Source organism: Triturus cristatus, chromosome 3_2 (assembly GCF_964204655.1).
Source record: "Triturus cristatus chromosome 3_2, aTriCri1.1, whole genome shotgun sequence".
Lineage (NCBI taxonomy): Eukaryota > Metazoa > Chordata > Amphibia > Caudata > Salamandridae > Triturus > Triturus cristatus.
In genome coordinates, this window is record NC_140584.1 from 309,879,729 (window position 1) to 309,894,734 (window position 15,006).

Sequence of the window (15,006 nt, forward strand, 5' to 3'; positions counted from 1 at the left end):
GTTCTTTACTTTTAAGGCCTGTTCCTGCTGTCCAGGTCCTTAAGATGGTTTTCTCTTGCTTTCTCCCACACAGGGCTCCAGGCTGGGCTCAGTCAGTAGGGACTAGTATCAAGGGTGGGTTTATGGACCCCACTCCAGGCACAAGTTTCCACCCCTGCTGCCTCACTCCTTCCTCCTTCAGGTTTCTGCTCCTCTCTCTTCACCAGTCAGGTGCCAACTGCCAGCTCCAACTGTCAACTCTGACTTAGCTTCCCAACATTTTAAACCGCCTCCAACTGTCACAGGGTTCCAGAATGTTGCAGAAGGTTCTAGTAGGTTCCAGTGGGTTCTGATGATGTCACAGGTGACAATGGGTGGCCTCCATTTTGTGCTCCAGGCCCTCAGACAGAAGTTCCAGGGGTAGATAAAATGGCTCCCTGAATCTGCATCAATACTAAAAAGTCTGGTGGTTCCCAAAAAGGAAAAATTCTAACAGGGTTTGAGGCAAAAGTGGGACAAAATAAATAATGATGAGGAGGGACCACCCAAAGGGCTGACAGGTCTAACACCCAGATTCTGGAGTCAGTCGCCCCCTGGCCGCCGCGCCACACCTCTGCTGTAGCCTTTGTGACTCTGCCTTAGTCCCCCTATGACCTCCTCTGTCCCTGCCCTCACCCCATAACCTCTGCTGTAGCCTTTCTGATCCTGCCTTAGTCCCTCTATGACCTCATCTGTCCCTGCCCTCACCCCATAACCTCTGCTATAGCCTTTTTGACCCTGCCTTAGTCCCTCTATGACCTCCTCTGTCCCTGCCCTCAACCCATAACCTCTGCTGTAGTCTTTCTGACCCTGCCTTAGTCCCTCTAGTGGTGCAGTAGCACATATTACCTCCTCTGTCCCTGCCCTCACCCCATAACCTCTGCTGTAGCCTTTCTGACTCTGCCTTAGTCCCTCTATGACCTCCTCTGTCCCTGCCCTCACCTCATAACCTCTGCTGTAGCCTTTCTGATCCTGACTTAGTCCCTCTATGACCTCATCTGTCCCTGCCCTCACCCCATAACCTCTGCTATAGCCTTTTTGACCCTGCCTTAGTCCCTCTATGACCTCATCTGTCCCTGCCCTCACCCCATAACCTCTGCTGTAGCCTTTCTGACCCTGCCTTATTCCCTCTATGACCTCCTCTGTCCCTGCCTTCACCCCATAACCTCTGCTGTAGCCTTTCTGACCCTGCCTTAGTCCCTCTGGTGGTGCAGTAGCACCTATGACCTCCTCTGTCCCTGTCCTCATACTGATGATCTATGTCTCCTTATTAGCCCAGTGCCTTAGCCCTTCAGGTGTGCCATAACCTCTTTGACCATGTTGGTACTGCGCTCTCCCCATAACTTCCGGCCAGTCATCGACACCATGGCCTATGGCTCTGTCCAACAGCCTACTCTGACTCTACCCGCACCTCTCCCATCCTGGCACGACGAGCCCTGGTTCACCTCGCACTATTTATTTTCTCTTTACAGAGGACGAAGCTCTTCTGCTCAATGACATCTTGCCTGAAAGATTAAAAGTCTCAACAGGAACTGCGTCCACCACACACGACAATGCATCAAAGAGAAGCATCCTGGGTAAAGCACAAATGAGCACTAAATTCTGCTTTGCATGATGGCATTTGTAGGTCACAGCCTACCAGACTGCGCAGCTGTCTGGCTTGCTAAAGACATTTTTGGGAAATTCAGAAAGTTGACCTAGGAATGCATTCTGCCCATTGCTTAGCATTGGCTTTGTGGTTTGAAACTCACAATTTCTGGCTTTCTGTTTGCTGGCTTTATTTGCTTATGCTCTCCAGATTCAGTTTGTCTCTCCCGTTGTCTAAACGGTGTTTATTGTATTCTTCCTTGAACTCACTTTCTGTAAACAGGCCTGTAATCTTGTTCTTATCTTGTCACATTTGCTGTGCATTCAAAGACAGAGTTCACATGTCAAGCTGTATCGTCCAGGGAGCTTGGTGTTTATTTTTCTTTCTCCAACTTCAACGTGAGAGGATTTATATGACAATCATGCTGTCTCTGGAGAAGTGCCTGAAGAAGGCTTTACAGTGTTATTTGTTTTCTAGCATGCATCAACCTTTAAATGTCTGTAAAGAACTGAGCTGACGATCAAATCAATACACTAGGTGATGACATTTCCACACATTGTTTGTGCGCTGTATACATTTTATCAGTAAAACTGTATGTGAGTGCAAATGTAATGGTCATTTCAGTTGAGGATGTGTTGTCTATAATAGCAGTACGCTACAATACCATCAATATTCCACAGTACTCCATTCCACACTACTCTGCACCGCTCAACGCCACTGCATTCTACTCTTCATCACTCTCCACTATGTCACTCCACACTGTGTCAGTGCACTCTTCTCTGCACAGCTTCAGTCTAGGCCTCTGTACTCCACACCACTCCACTCTACTCTATGGCAATACACTCTACCCAAAACTACTCTACTACGCACCACTGCACTCTTCGCCACTGCACTCTGCACCACTCAACGCCACTCCATGCCACCCTACTTCCAACACTTCACTCTATGCCACTGCACTCTCTGCCAATGCACTTTAATCTGTGCCACTCCACCGTATACCAGTGCGCTCTATACCAATTCCCTTTATGGCACTCTACTTTGCACAACTGTACTCTACTCTGAAACAATCTACTCTACGCCACTGCACTCGCGCCACTGCACTCAGCTCCACTCCACTTTACTCTGCACCATTCTACACCACTGTACTCTATGCCAATATACTCTACACCACTTTACTAAAAAACAATGTACTCTACACCAATCTACTCAGCACCACTGCACTCTACGCCACTATATTCTACACCACTGCACTCTACACCACTGCACTCTACACCATTGTACTCTGTCACTGCACTCTACACCACTCTATTCTACTCTGTGTTACTGCACTCCATGCCACTCTGTTCTACTCTGCACCACTGTTCTCTACGCCACTGCTTTCGATGCCACTCTACTCTGCGTCACTGCACTGTACGTCAATGCACTCCATGCCAATCTACTATACGCTACTGCACTGTATGACACTATACTCTGCAACACTGCACTCTGCCACTCTACTTTATGCCACTCCACTTTGTGCCACTCTACACCACTGAATTTTACATTACTCCACTCTATGCCACTGCACTCTACACCAATACACTCTAAGCTACTCTATTCTACTCTGCACCACTGCACTCGATGACACTACTCTATACCACTGCACTGTATGGCAACTCACTCCACTCTGAAACAATCTACTATATGCCGCTTTAGGTTATGCAACTCTATTCCACTCTGCGCCACTTCACTCTACACCACTCCACACCACGCCCCTTCACACCACGCCATGCCACTCCACTGTATGCCACTGCACTTCAGGCCACTCTAGGCCACTGCACTTTGAGCCAAAGCACTCTACACCACTTTACACAAAACCAATACACTCTACCCCACGCACTCTATGCCAATCTACTCTGCACCACTGCACTGTACGCTGCTATACTCTGTCACTTTACTCTGCACCACTGTATGCCACTGCAGTCTACACCAATACACTCTAAACCACTCTAATGTATGCCACTGCGCTCTACAACACTCTACTCTGCACCATGGCACTTTCTGCTACTGAACTCCATGCCACTCCATTCTGTGTCACTGTACTCTGCGCCAGTCTACTCTATACGACTGCACTCTATGCCACTCTACACCAACGCACTCTATGCAACTCTGCTCTACTGTACAGAACTGCACTTTCTATGCAACTCTACTCTGCATCACTGCACTCCACGTCAATGCACTCCATTCCACTCTACTATTCACTACTGCACTCTATGACACTATACTCTGCAACACTGCACTCTGTCACTCTACTTTATGCCACTCCACTTTGTGCCACTCTATGCCACTGAATTCTACATTGCTCCACGCCACTGCACTTTACACCAATCCACTCTAAGCCACTGTAATTTACTCTACACCACTGTACTCGATGACTCTACTCTATACCACTGCACTGTATGGCACCTCACTCTACTCTGAAACAACCTACTCTATGCCACTTTAGTCTACGCAACTCTGTTCCACTCTGCGCCACTCTACTCTACACCACTCCACGCCACTCCATTTTATGCCACTACACTCTAAGCCACTGCACTCTACACCACTTAACACAAAACCAATACACTCTACAACACGCACTCTGTGCCAATCTACTCTGCACCACTGCACTGTTTGCTACTATACTCTACACCATTGCACTCTGTCACTTTACTCTGTACCACTGTATGCCACTGCACTCTACACCAATACACTCTAATTTACGCCACTGCGCTCTACAACACTCTACTCTGTACCATGGCACTTTCCTGCTACTGAACTCTGTGCCACTCTATTCTGCGGCACTTTATTCTGCGCCAGTCTATAATATGCCCCTGCACTCTACGCCACTCTACACCAACACACTCTATGCAACTTTGCTCTACTGTACAGCACTTCACTCTACACCACTTTACTCTACGCCTCTCTACTCTACTCCACTCTACGCTATGCCAGTGCGCTCTACCCCACTCTGCTATGCACCATTGCACTCATTGCCACTGCACTCTACACCACTCCAGTCTATGCCCCTTTACTCTGTAACTCTGCAGCAATCCACTGTACGCCACTACTCTGTACAACACCACTTTAGCAAGCACCACTCCACGCCACTGCACTCTACCCTGAAACAATCTACTCTACACAACCGCACTCTATTCCACTGCACTTTATGCCAATCTACTCCTCTCTGCGCCACTCTACTCCACTCTGCGTCACTCCACTCTATTCCACTGCAATCAACTCTGCACCACTGTACGCCACTGCGCTCTGTGCCACTACGCTATGCCACTGCACTCTACCCTCTACCACTATACTTTCCTCCTACACCACTCCAATCAACTTCTGAAAACAATCTACTCTATGCCACTGCACTCTACGCCACTGCATGCTACGCCACTCTACTCTAAACCACTGCTGTCTGCGCCAATTAACTCTATACCACTTTACTCAAAACCAATGCACCCTACGCCACTGTATCTATTACAACTGCTTTGCATCCCTACACTTTATACTCTACAATATTCTACTCTATGCCACTGCACGCTATATCACTCTACACCAGGCTTTTCCAACGAGTAGCTTGTGAGCTGCTGGTAGCTCTCCAGCTACCTGTGAGTAGCTCTCCTATGTGCAGCCCAGCCTACTAAGTTAGTGGATGAATTAACATATATATACCAAAATTGAAAAGAATGGATTGAAGATGAAATAGCTGATGTTTGAAGAAACAGGGTTGAACTTCCAAAGTATATTTAAAGATGAAATTTGAGTGATAAATCATGTAGTCCTAAGGCAGCATTATTACTCGTATTATAACCCTAGTGCCATGGGAATTGCAGCTAGTATTACCCATCTAGAGGCATTCCTAGTTGATAAACCTCTTTTGCCTTACTGCTGACAACCCTGCATGATGCACTGAAGTGAACACTGCTTACACAAGCTGGCCGCTAATGTAGTCTTGTCTTATGTGGTCACTATACAACACAAATAATAGTAGTAGCTTGGGATGATTTTCATTGAACATAAGTAGCTCTTATTACAGAAAAGGTTGGAAACCCCTGCTCTACACCATTGCGCTCTACGTCACTTCACTCTGCGCCACCCTACGCCACTGCATTCTACACCACTCTAGTGCACTCTGCTCCACATGCCACTGCACCATTCTACTCTACGCCACTCTGCTCAGATTCACTCCACTCTATGCCACTTCACTCTACCCTGCACCACTCCACGCCATTCCACTCTATGTCACTCTACTCTGCAACACTGCTCTCTCTGCCACTGAACTCTACGCCACTCTACTTTGCATCACTCCACTCTATGCCACTGTACTCTATGCCAAACCACTCTAAACAACTATAATCTACTCTGCACCACTGCACTCTAGGACACTTTACTCTATACCACGACAATCTATGGCACTTAAATCTACTCTGAAACAATCTACTCTATGCCCCTGCAGTCTACAGCACTCTATTCACTCTGCTCCACACCACTCTGCACACTATGCCACCCTATTCTACACTGGTGCACTCCATGCCACTGCACTCTACACAATACTCTATACACCAATTTTCTCAAAACCCATGCATTCTACACCGCTGCACCCTATGCCAATCTACTCTGCACTACTGCACTGTATGCCACAATACTCTATGCCATTGCACTCTGTCATTTCACTCTGCTTCACTTTACGCCACTGCACTCTACTCTACACTACTGCATTCTATGACACTACTCTGCAGCACAGCACTCGCTGCCGCTGACCTCTATGTCACTCCACTCTGCACCACTTTACTCTATGCCACTGCACTGCACTCTACTCTAAACCACTCTACTGCACTCTATGCCAATGCACTCTAGGGCACTGTAATCTACTGTGCACCATTGCACTTTCAAACTGCACTCTACACCACTTTACTCTATGCCTCTCTACTCTACTCTGCGCCACTGCACTCTGCACCACTCCACGCCACTCCACTCTGCAACACTTCACTCTACGCCAAGGCACTGTACACCACTACTCTATACCACTACACTGTACCCCGCACCACTCTACTCTACACCACTTCACTCTACTCTGAAACAATGTACTCTACAGCACTGCACTCTATGCCATTGCACAATATGCCACTCTACTCCACTCTGCACCTCTCAACTGCAATCAACGCTGCGCCACGCTACACCACTCTATGGCATTGCGCTCTTACAAACCCACTATACTCTACCCTGCACCGCTCAGCCCTGCCAAGTGCCACGCATCCTGCGTTAAAATAACGCATTTTCTGTAATTTTCACGCATTACCGCAATGCCTGCAATTGTCATGCAAAAGAACAGTGTCCTGAACCGTGTGGTTCCAGTTTCTCACTTTGCTTTAATGCATAAAAGCTGAGCTCCTATACAGTTTTTTAAAGGCCACAAGATGGCGCTAGTGTACAATGGGAGGTATAGGATTCTTGATATTTACGACGTGCAACTATCCTGTTCTCCCAGCCCTACAATTACAAGTGTACCATGCTTGCAGAGAGTGTGTTGTTATCAGTATTGCATTAATGGATGTAACACATAAGGAATTAGCCAGGCCTGGAGCGAAGAGCAGAGCCGGGCTAGGGTTGAGTGTTTTCTTTTATTGCTTCCACATGGGGGTGTGTTTTTTGCTTCAACTAACAAAATAACAGAAAGATTGAAAACATAACAAACTCAGAAGCTCTTTTTGGTGAGAATGCTACTCTGTTCCTCATAGGCTGCAGAAGTCCAAATGGCGCGAGGTAGCGTGACCTTTGCTTTTTCTTACAGTTAGGGAGAGAACCGAGGCCTGCCAGAATATATTGACCAAACTCCTTAAATTCAGGGTAAATGCCAAGGTGGGCCTAGTTAACAATCTGGAACTAATCATGCTGCACCTGTCAATGTTATTTTAAACATAAAGGGCCACATGCATCAAAGGAACAAGCATTTACAATGCAATAGATCTCGCATTTACTAGAGTTTGAGCTATTGGCATTGTAGATTACAATGCCTTTTATTAATGTGTTTCTTTTTGAAACTAATAAATAAAAGGCATTGTCATTTCCAATGCCAATAGCTCAAACTCTAGTAAATGCGAGACCTATTGCATTGTAAATGCTTGTTATTATCTGGCCTGTCTTTCCTGCTCTCGCGTTTTGAAAAACGGGATAGGAAATAACACTAGAACGTCTTTCTTTGCAACATTCTTGAGAGAAGGGCTGTACCTCGTGAAGCACTGAGAGCCACCGAGTGCTGTTTGAATTTTAAGCTCGGACTGCAAGGGGTAAAGGGGCGGGAGTGGGTCAGAAGTAGCGAGCAGTGCTGTATAGGCAGCTAAGATTGCCAGTAAGGGTAGATAACGATGATGTACAGAGAGCTACGAGTGCCTGTACGGATAGATACCAGTACTGTACCGGGAGCGAAGATTGTCTGGAGAGTGCCTGTACGAGTAGATTATAGCACTGTACTTGGGGCTGAGTAAATGGAGAGTGCCAGTACGGGTAGGTTACAACACTGCACATGGAGCTAAGAGTACCCGAAGAGTGCCTGTACGGGTAGATTACAGTACTATACATGGAGCTGAGTACCCGGAGAGTGTCTGTACGGGTAGGTAACAACACTGCACATGGAGCTAAGAGTACCTGGAGAGTGTGTGTACGGGTAGGTTACAGCATTGTACATGGAGAGTGTCTGTACGGGTAGGTAACAACATTGCACATGGAGCTAAGAGCACCCGGAGAGTGTATATAACAGTGCATGCAGGGGGAGCTAAGACTGTCTGTAGAGTTCCTGCACAAGCAGATAACAGTACTGTCAATGGCGCTAAGGTTGCTTGGACAGTGCATCTACAGGTAGATAACCGTACTGTGCAGTTCGTTAAGACTGCCTGTAGAGTGTCTGTACTGGTAGATAACATTATAGTACAGGGACGTATTATTGCTTGGAGTGTGCCTGTAAAGGCAGATAACCGTACTGTGCAGTTCGCTGAGAGTGCCTGTACGGGTAGATAACAGTGTTGTATGTACAGGGAGGTACGATTGCTTGGAGGGTGCCTGACCGGGAAATAGTGCTTTACATGGAGCTATGAGTACCCGGAGAGTGCTTTTATTGGTAGTGCGTGCAGGGATGGCGAAGATTACATGTAGAGTGCCTGCACGGTTAGATAACATTACTATGCAGGGGCAGCCAAGTGTCCCTTTTCGGGTAGATAACAGTGCATGCAGGAGGGCTAAGAGAACACAGACGCGGAACTAACAGGACATATGAGGGGATCTAAGAGTGCTTTACCTGGTGTTCAGACAACATATACGGCGATCTCAGAGAACACGGGGCTAAGTGTCTGCGCAGGGAACTAAGTTAACGTGCATTGGAACTCACTATGCCTTCACTGGAGCTCAGTGTGCCTGTAAGGAGAGATTGCGATCTACAGTGTAACTCCTGCCCAGCACCTGGGCCCGCTGCCCCACACTCCTGACACACACCACCGCGAGCAGGGAGCAATGGTTCCCCAATTATCCACCCCACCGACACTGCTCTGATGGAATTAGTCGGGGGACCCCACAAACGGGGTTTCTGTCAGGTGAGCTCTCTGAATGAGCGGCCTCAGTTCCAAGCCGGACCTGGACAAGGAGAGCCAGGCAGGAGCTGTCATCAATGGGAGAAGAGTTCTTTCCATTCCTGGCTCCCAGAGCCGGGGATGTGGGGGCGCGGTGCCTGCTGACCTCCACAACTAGCATGGCCAGCAAAGCCGGGCCTGGCACAGCCCGCAGGTACACACACGGGGGCCCCGCTCTTGCTCTGCCAGGAAGCTGCAGCAACGCTGCAGATGTGCACTGCCATAAAAAACTTCAGCACTGACTTCCTAAGCAGGACAACACCACCCCACCCTCACAAGCCCTCTACCCCGTTAAAAAGACACACGTGCACTGCAGTGGAGAGCGCTATTTACTGCTGAGTCCTCTTCCGCCTGCACTTCATGTGCTGCCATCGCAGCGGGAGGGAGTCCAGGCATGCACAGTCCTCTTCCTGGGCGCAAGGTGCTTGTCCCACTGGATGCCGATTTTGCAGAAAAGCTTCACCAGGGATCAGATTCTAAAAGAGAAAAAAACAGCAGGAAAAAAACTTGCGTGTGTGCCAGAGAGTGAGGAAACAGCTCTACCTGTCGGTGCTGCTGGGCCAGAGAGTGAGGAAGCAGCTCTGCCTGTCGGTGCTGCTGGCTGTGATCAGTGACTGAGCTGCTGCACTAGTCTCAGGAGACTCCTGGCAGCTCACACGGACAGGCACACTCCACACTGCATCTATTAACGAGCAGCGAGGCAGCTCGGGAAATGGAGTCCAGGCCAAGGGGTGCTCGCAGCTGCGGCTGGAATCAAGTGCCTAGCACTCCAGCCACCGGCTTACACACACACACGGGCTTCTTTAGCCTAAGAAAAAATAAGGAAGCAACAACACCCTCAATGTATTTATAAATGCGACATAAAGGCGTGGCATACTCAGGGCTTCAGGCCTATCAAATGCAGAACAAAGGGAAACGAGTGGTGCGCGCGCGCGCCATATGCTTTCAATTATCGCGCCTGTGTCTGTGCATGATAATTGAAACCATATGGCAGGAAATGCACGTAATAGACACCAATAGGCCAGGGGCGGAGCTATGCGCCCGCCTCTGGCCTATTGTGTGCTATTTTAAAAAAGAACACGCAGGGAAAGGCCAATAGCAGGCCACAAAAGTAAAAACACACGCACAAACCTGTGCAATTCCAGGGTTCATTTCTGAACCCCGGACAAAAGGACTCTCGCCTGAGCGAGCACTGCTGCGCAGGGCAACGCAGGGCACGAGTCCTAAAAAACGGTCGTAAACGGACAGATTCTCAGAATCTGCCTATTTGCGACTGGTATTTTTGCATTTGGGATCCATCATCCCAAATGCAAAAATCGCAATTTAAGTAATTGCAAAAATTGTGATTACTTAATTGCGATTGCATTTAGGGAATTGCAAATTGTGATTCCCTAAATGCAATGCATGACGAAATCTCAAATAGCGATTTTGCAAATAGGGGTCGCAAATTACCATCAATTTGAACTTGATGGTAATTTGCAAAAACTTTGACATAAGTTTCTGGTTACACACACACATGCCCTTGTGTCATGTGTTTGTGCAACATGTGTTCACCTTACAATTTCAGGGGTGCAACAGGGTGTCCTTTTGGCACCCGTGCACCCTTGAAATTGCATGCGCAATTTGCTAAATCTCGCATGCAATTCCCATTTATTCCTATGGGCCTAAAGGCCCATAGGAATGAATGAGAAGCCATTCCTTAATAGCAACTCGCAATTTGCTAATTGCAATCAAGGAATGTTTAGGAATCGTTATTTTTTTTAGCAATTCCTACATGCATAGGCTTTTGCGATTCCTTAACAATCGCAATTAAGGAATCACAAAAGCCTAACTTGATGCATGTGCCCCAAAATACTTTTTCATTTTACTAAATTGGTCTGGGAGTTTTACAGAGGGATTTCTTGATCCAAGTGTTATGCTGCTACTGCTAACCCATAACACATTCTCTGAAGTTGCTGTCTGTCTTGATCCTGCTTTGCTAATGGGTAGATGAGGTTGTCCGAGAAAAACAGTGTTTCCCTGACTAGGAGCTAGATTTGCACGGTGGTGGCAGAATTTGCTCATTGTATAACCCGGCTTTCTGCACCCTTTGCCTGGTTTCCATTCCTCTACATGTCTATGTCCATCCAGGGTATATGACATGCTCCTCTGCCTGGACTTTTTTGTTCTGTATGCAAAAGCCCTCTACCTGGGTTCCCTTGTTGTAGATGTCTGTGTATTTCCTTGGTGCATCACATGACCCTCTGTCTAGGCTTCCTTGCTCTACAGTACTGTATGCCTCACCATATATGCCAGGGTTCCCTTGTACCTTATGTCTGAGTCTCCTGTGTTTATACTGGGGCCTCTGCCTGGGGTCTCTTTTACTGTATATCTGTACACCTCCCAGGTGTATGATGTGATCCTTTGCCAGGGATCCCTTGCTCTACATAGCTGTATGCCTCACTATATTTGCCCGAGTTCCCTTGTACTAGACATCTATGTGCCTCCTGGGTTCATACTGGGACTGTGTGTGCACCTCCCAGGTGTTTGATCTGTCCCTTTGCCAGGGATCACTTTTACTAAATGACAGAAAAAAACTAAAAAATGATGGGAGAAATACTTGATTTTATCTCCGTCACTAGTAATTACTCAGTCTATTTTTTGCCCACCGTACCATCTCAGACAGGAACCAGACATTCGCAAATCAGCTTTTTCTCCTGCTACAATAGTATTAGTTCAGCCCAAACTGCCAGGTCAGGACCCCTCTAAACAGGACACAGGCAACCCCAAAACTCGCTTGGGACTAGTCAGGCCTCGTCAGTGAGGTATAAAGTGAGTACTGTGGCACAGTGAGCACGGGACCCACATCTGTGCATAACAGTCGAATAGAAGATAACAAAAAAGAGATGTATGGAATGCTTGAATTAATATGAGCAAAGGGTAATTACTAAGACCGGCATTTCAGCCCATCCTTTTTTTGCCCACCCTGCCACCTCAAAGAGGAACCAGCCATAGACAAAACAGCATTGGTCCTGCTCTAATTTCAGGTCCCCTGTGAACAGGAACACAAGCAACCTGACAAGACTGTTTTAGGCTAGTTAGGCCTCAACAGTGATATAGACTTTGAGTCTTGTAGCATAGTGAGCACAGGACCCACTTTGTGTCATACCTATCGCACTCAGGGCATCAAACTGAGGAAAATAAACTATGGCTATGCACCTCCAAGGTGTATACGTGTCCCTCTGCCTGGGTTCCCTTTTTATTATATGTCTGTGTGACTACAGGGTGTATACTATAATACTACATTTGCTTGTTCTGCATGATTTTGCTGCTCCAGTGTGTATGCTGTGATCCTCTGCCGTGGTTCCATTGTACTATATGTCTGTGCCCCTCCAGGGTGTATGTTTTGGTAATGCTGGGGTTCCCTTTGTCTGCACGTTTGTGTGCATCCACACTGTATGCTGTGACCCTCTGCCTGGGTTCCCTTGCTCAACATCTCTGTATGCCTCCAGGGTTTATGTTGTGAACGTCTGCCTGGGTTCCTTCACTCCACATCTCTGTATGCCTCCAGGGTGTATGTTGTGAACGTCTGCCTGGGTTCCCTTGCTCCACATATCTGTATGCCTCCAGGGTGTATGTTGTGAACGTCTTCCTGGGTTCCCTTGCTCCACATCTCTGTATGCCTCCAGGGTGTATGTTGTGAACGTCTGCCTGGATTCCCTTGCTCCACATCTCGGTATGCCTCCAGGGTGTATGTTGTGAACGTCTGCCTGGGTTCCCTTGCTCTACATGTTTGTGTGCCTCAAGGTTGAATGGTGTGCCCTCTGTCTGCATTCCCTTGTTCTGGGTTCCCTTCCTCATGTCTGTGTTTCCAGGGTGAATGCTGTAAGCCTCTGCCTGGGTTTCCTTGTTCTGGGCTCCCTTGTTGTACATGTCTTCTGTGCCTCCAGTGTGTTTGCTTATGCTCTTTACTTTCAGCTATTGTGCTCATCAGCCGCTGTGTGACTTCTCACAGCGTTCTATTTGCTCTATGTCTCTGTACATCTACGATGTTTGCACACACTCTTTCTTTATTTCCCTTTCTGATGGATACATCTGCCAGTGGATTCCTCACCTTGTGAATATCCCCTGCGCCAGCAACATTATGAAACTTTTGTAGCAGTCCACGCCGATGAGGTCGAAGACGAAGTCACAGAGACACGGCTCCGCTGACGTCACCGGCTCCATAAGAAGACCTCGTCGGCGTGATGACGTCAGTTCCCTTTTTTCCGCGCTGTCGACGCCAACGGATTTCGGGAATCTCTGTTGGTAGCTTCACTGTTACTTTGTGTTTCTACTGGATTCCTCTGTTTCTTTTTCGAAAAAGATGTCGACAAAGAAATCCGGCTTCAAGCCCTGTCGTGAATGTGGCAAACATATGTCGATCACGGATCCACATGACGACTGTGTATGGTGTTTATCATCTGACCATGATGTGGATGGTTGTTCTTGCTGTCGCAAGATGAGCTCCAAGGCTCTAAAAGAAAGGGAGGAAAAACTCTTCATCGCTAGGATGAAAAAGAAGAAGAGAGGAAGAAGGAAGTCGAGAACGAGGTCGAGGTCACGATCGAGGTCGGCGTCGAAGCCGACTTCGGGGCATGCTTCAAGATCCAAGAAGCACAAAAAGAAGAGGAGACATTCTTTTCGACGTCACTCTGACAAGAGTTCGGCTCCAAAGTCACCAACTCGACGCCGTAAGGACTCTGTGTCTCCTTCACCCGTTCCGGATTCGCCTCCTGGTCCTTCTTCTCCAGTGGCTTCACCGGCTCCGGCTACATCTCCGGTTCCGGTTCCATCTCTGACGCCGGTTCCATCTCCGGTTCTGGATTCATCTCCGGCTCGGTCTCCGGCCCCGGTTGAGGAGCTTCAAGCACCGGGTGAGCCTGCGACGCCTCTTATTCCACCGTCGGCGCCGGTTGGACTGAGTCCGGTGATGCCTGACCAGTACCCTGCATTCCCTGGACCAGGTCAGGACCCCTCGCATTATTTAAATGCTATGTACGGGGTATTTTCGAGAGCCATGTACACCACTGGTGCACCTGCGGGTCCGATGGGTCCAATGGCCTTCAATTTGGGGATGCCGCAAGTCAATCCGCAGGCCCCTTTCATGCCATTTTTTCCGGAGACGCTGTCTTGGCATCTACCGGCGCCGAGGACGTCGACGCCGCTCCCTTCTTCACCGGTGCCGGCTCGACCTCGTTCGACGCCGGCTGCTCCTGCGGATCCACGTTCGACGCCGGCGCCGTCGGATTCGAACAAGGCGCCGCCAACGCCGCTTGTACGGATTCGGTCCAGAAGGGAAGCTCAAAGGGTGTTTGATGAGCGAAGGTACCTTCTGGAAGAAGCAGAAGAAGGAGAGCTGGTGGAGTCTGACGAAGTTTTGGAAGAACTTAAAGAGGCTAGTGGATTGGATTTGTCTCCTGAGTGGGAAATTACTCCACCTTCCGATGAACCCTCAAAGGATGTGGCTCCATATCATGCAGTGATTAGGAAGGCAGCTGAACTGTTAGATCTTCAGTTGCCTACTACTGAGTTTAAATCGAATATTCTAACAGAAGTACTGCATTCTCCTACTACAGTTTCAGAGCCATTATTGCCTTTTAATGAGGCCATTATAGATCCTGTGATGGAGGTGTGGCGTAAGCCTTTTTCTGCTCCTGCAGTTTCTAAGACTGTGGCTAGGAGGTATAGAGCAGCTCCAGGGGACCCTGAGTTCTTAACATCACATCCATCGCCTGAGAG

General features: G+C 48.2%; 1 protein-coding gene across 3 annotated transcripts in view; it reads left to right on the forward strand.

Moving 5' to 3' along the window:
* Positions 1-15,006, forward strand: part of UBXN11 (UBX domain protein 11) — a 422,469-nt gene that overhangs the window by 38,988 nt on the left and 368,475 nt on the right. For 2 of the 3 annotated variants that reach the window (XM_085647748.1, XM_085647749.1), the window contains exon 3: positions 1,491-1,595. The exons of the other annotated variant lie outside the window; for it this stretch is intronic. In XM_085647748.1, the coding sequence (XP_085503874.1) occupies positions 1,491-1,595 (105 nt within the window). The remainder of the gene's footprint in view (positions 1-1,490; positions 1,596-15,006) is intronic. 3 annotated transcript variants of the gene reach the window in all.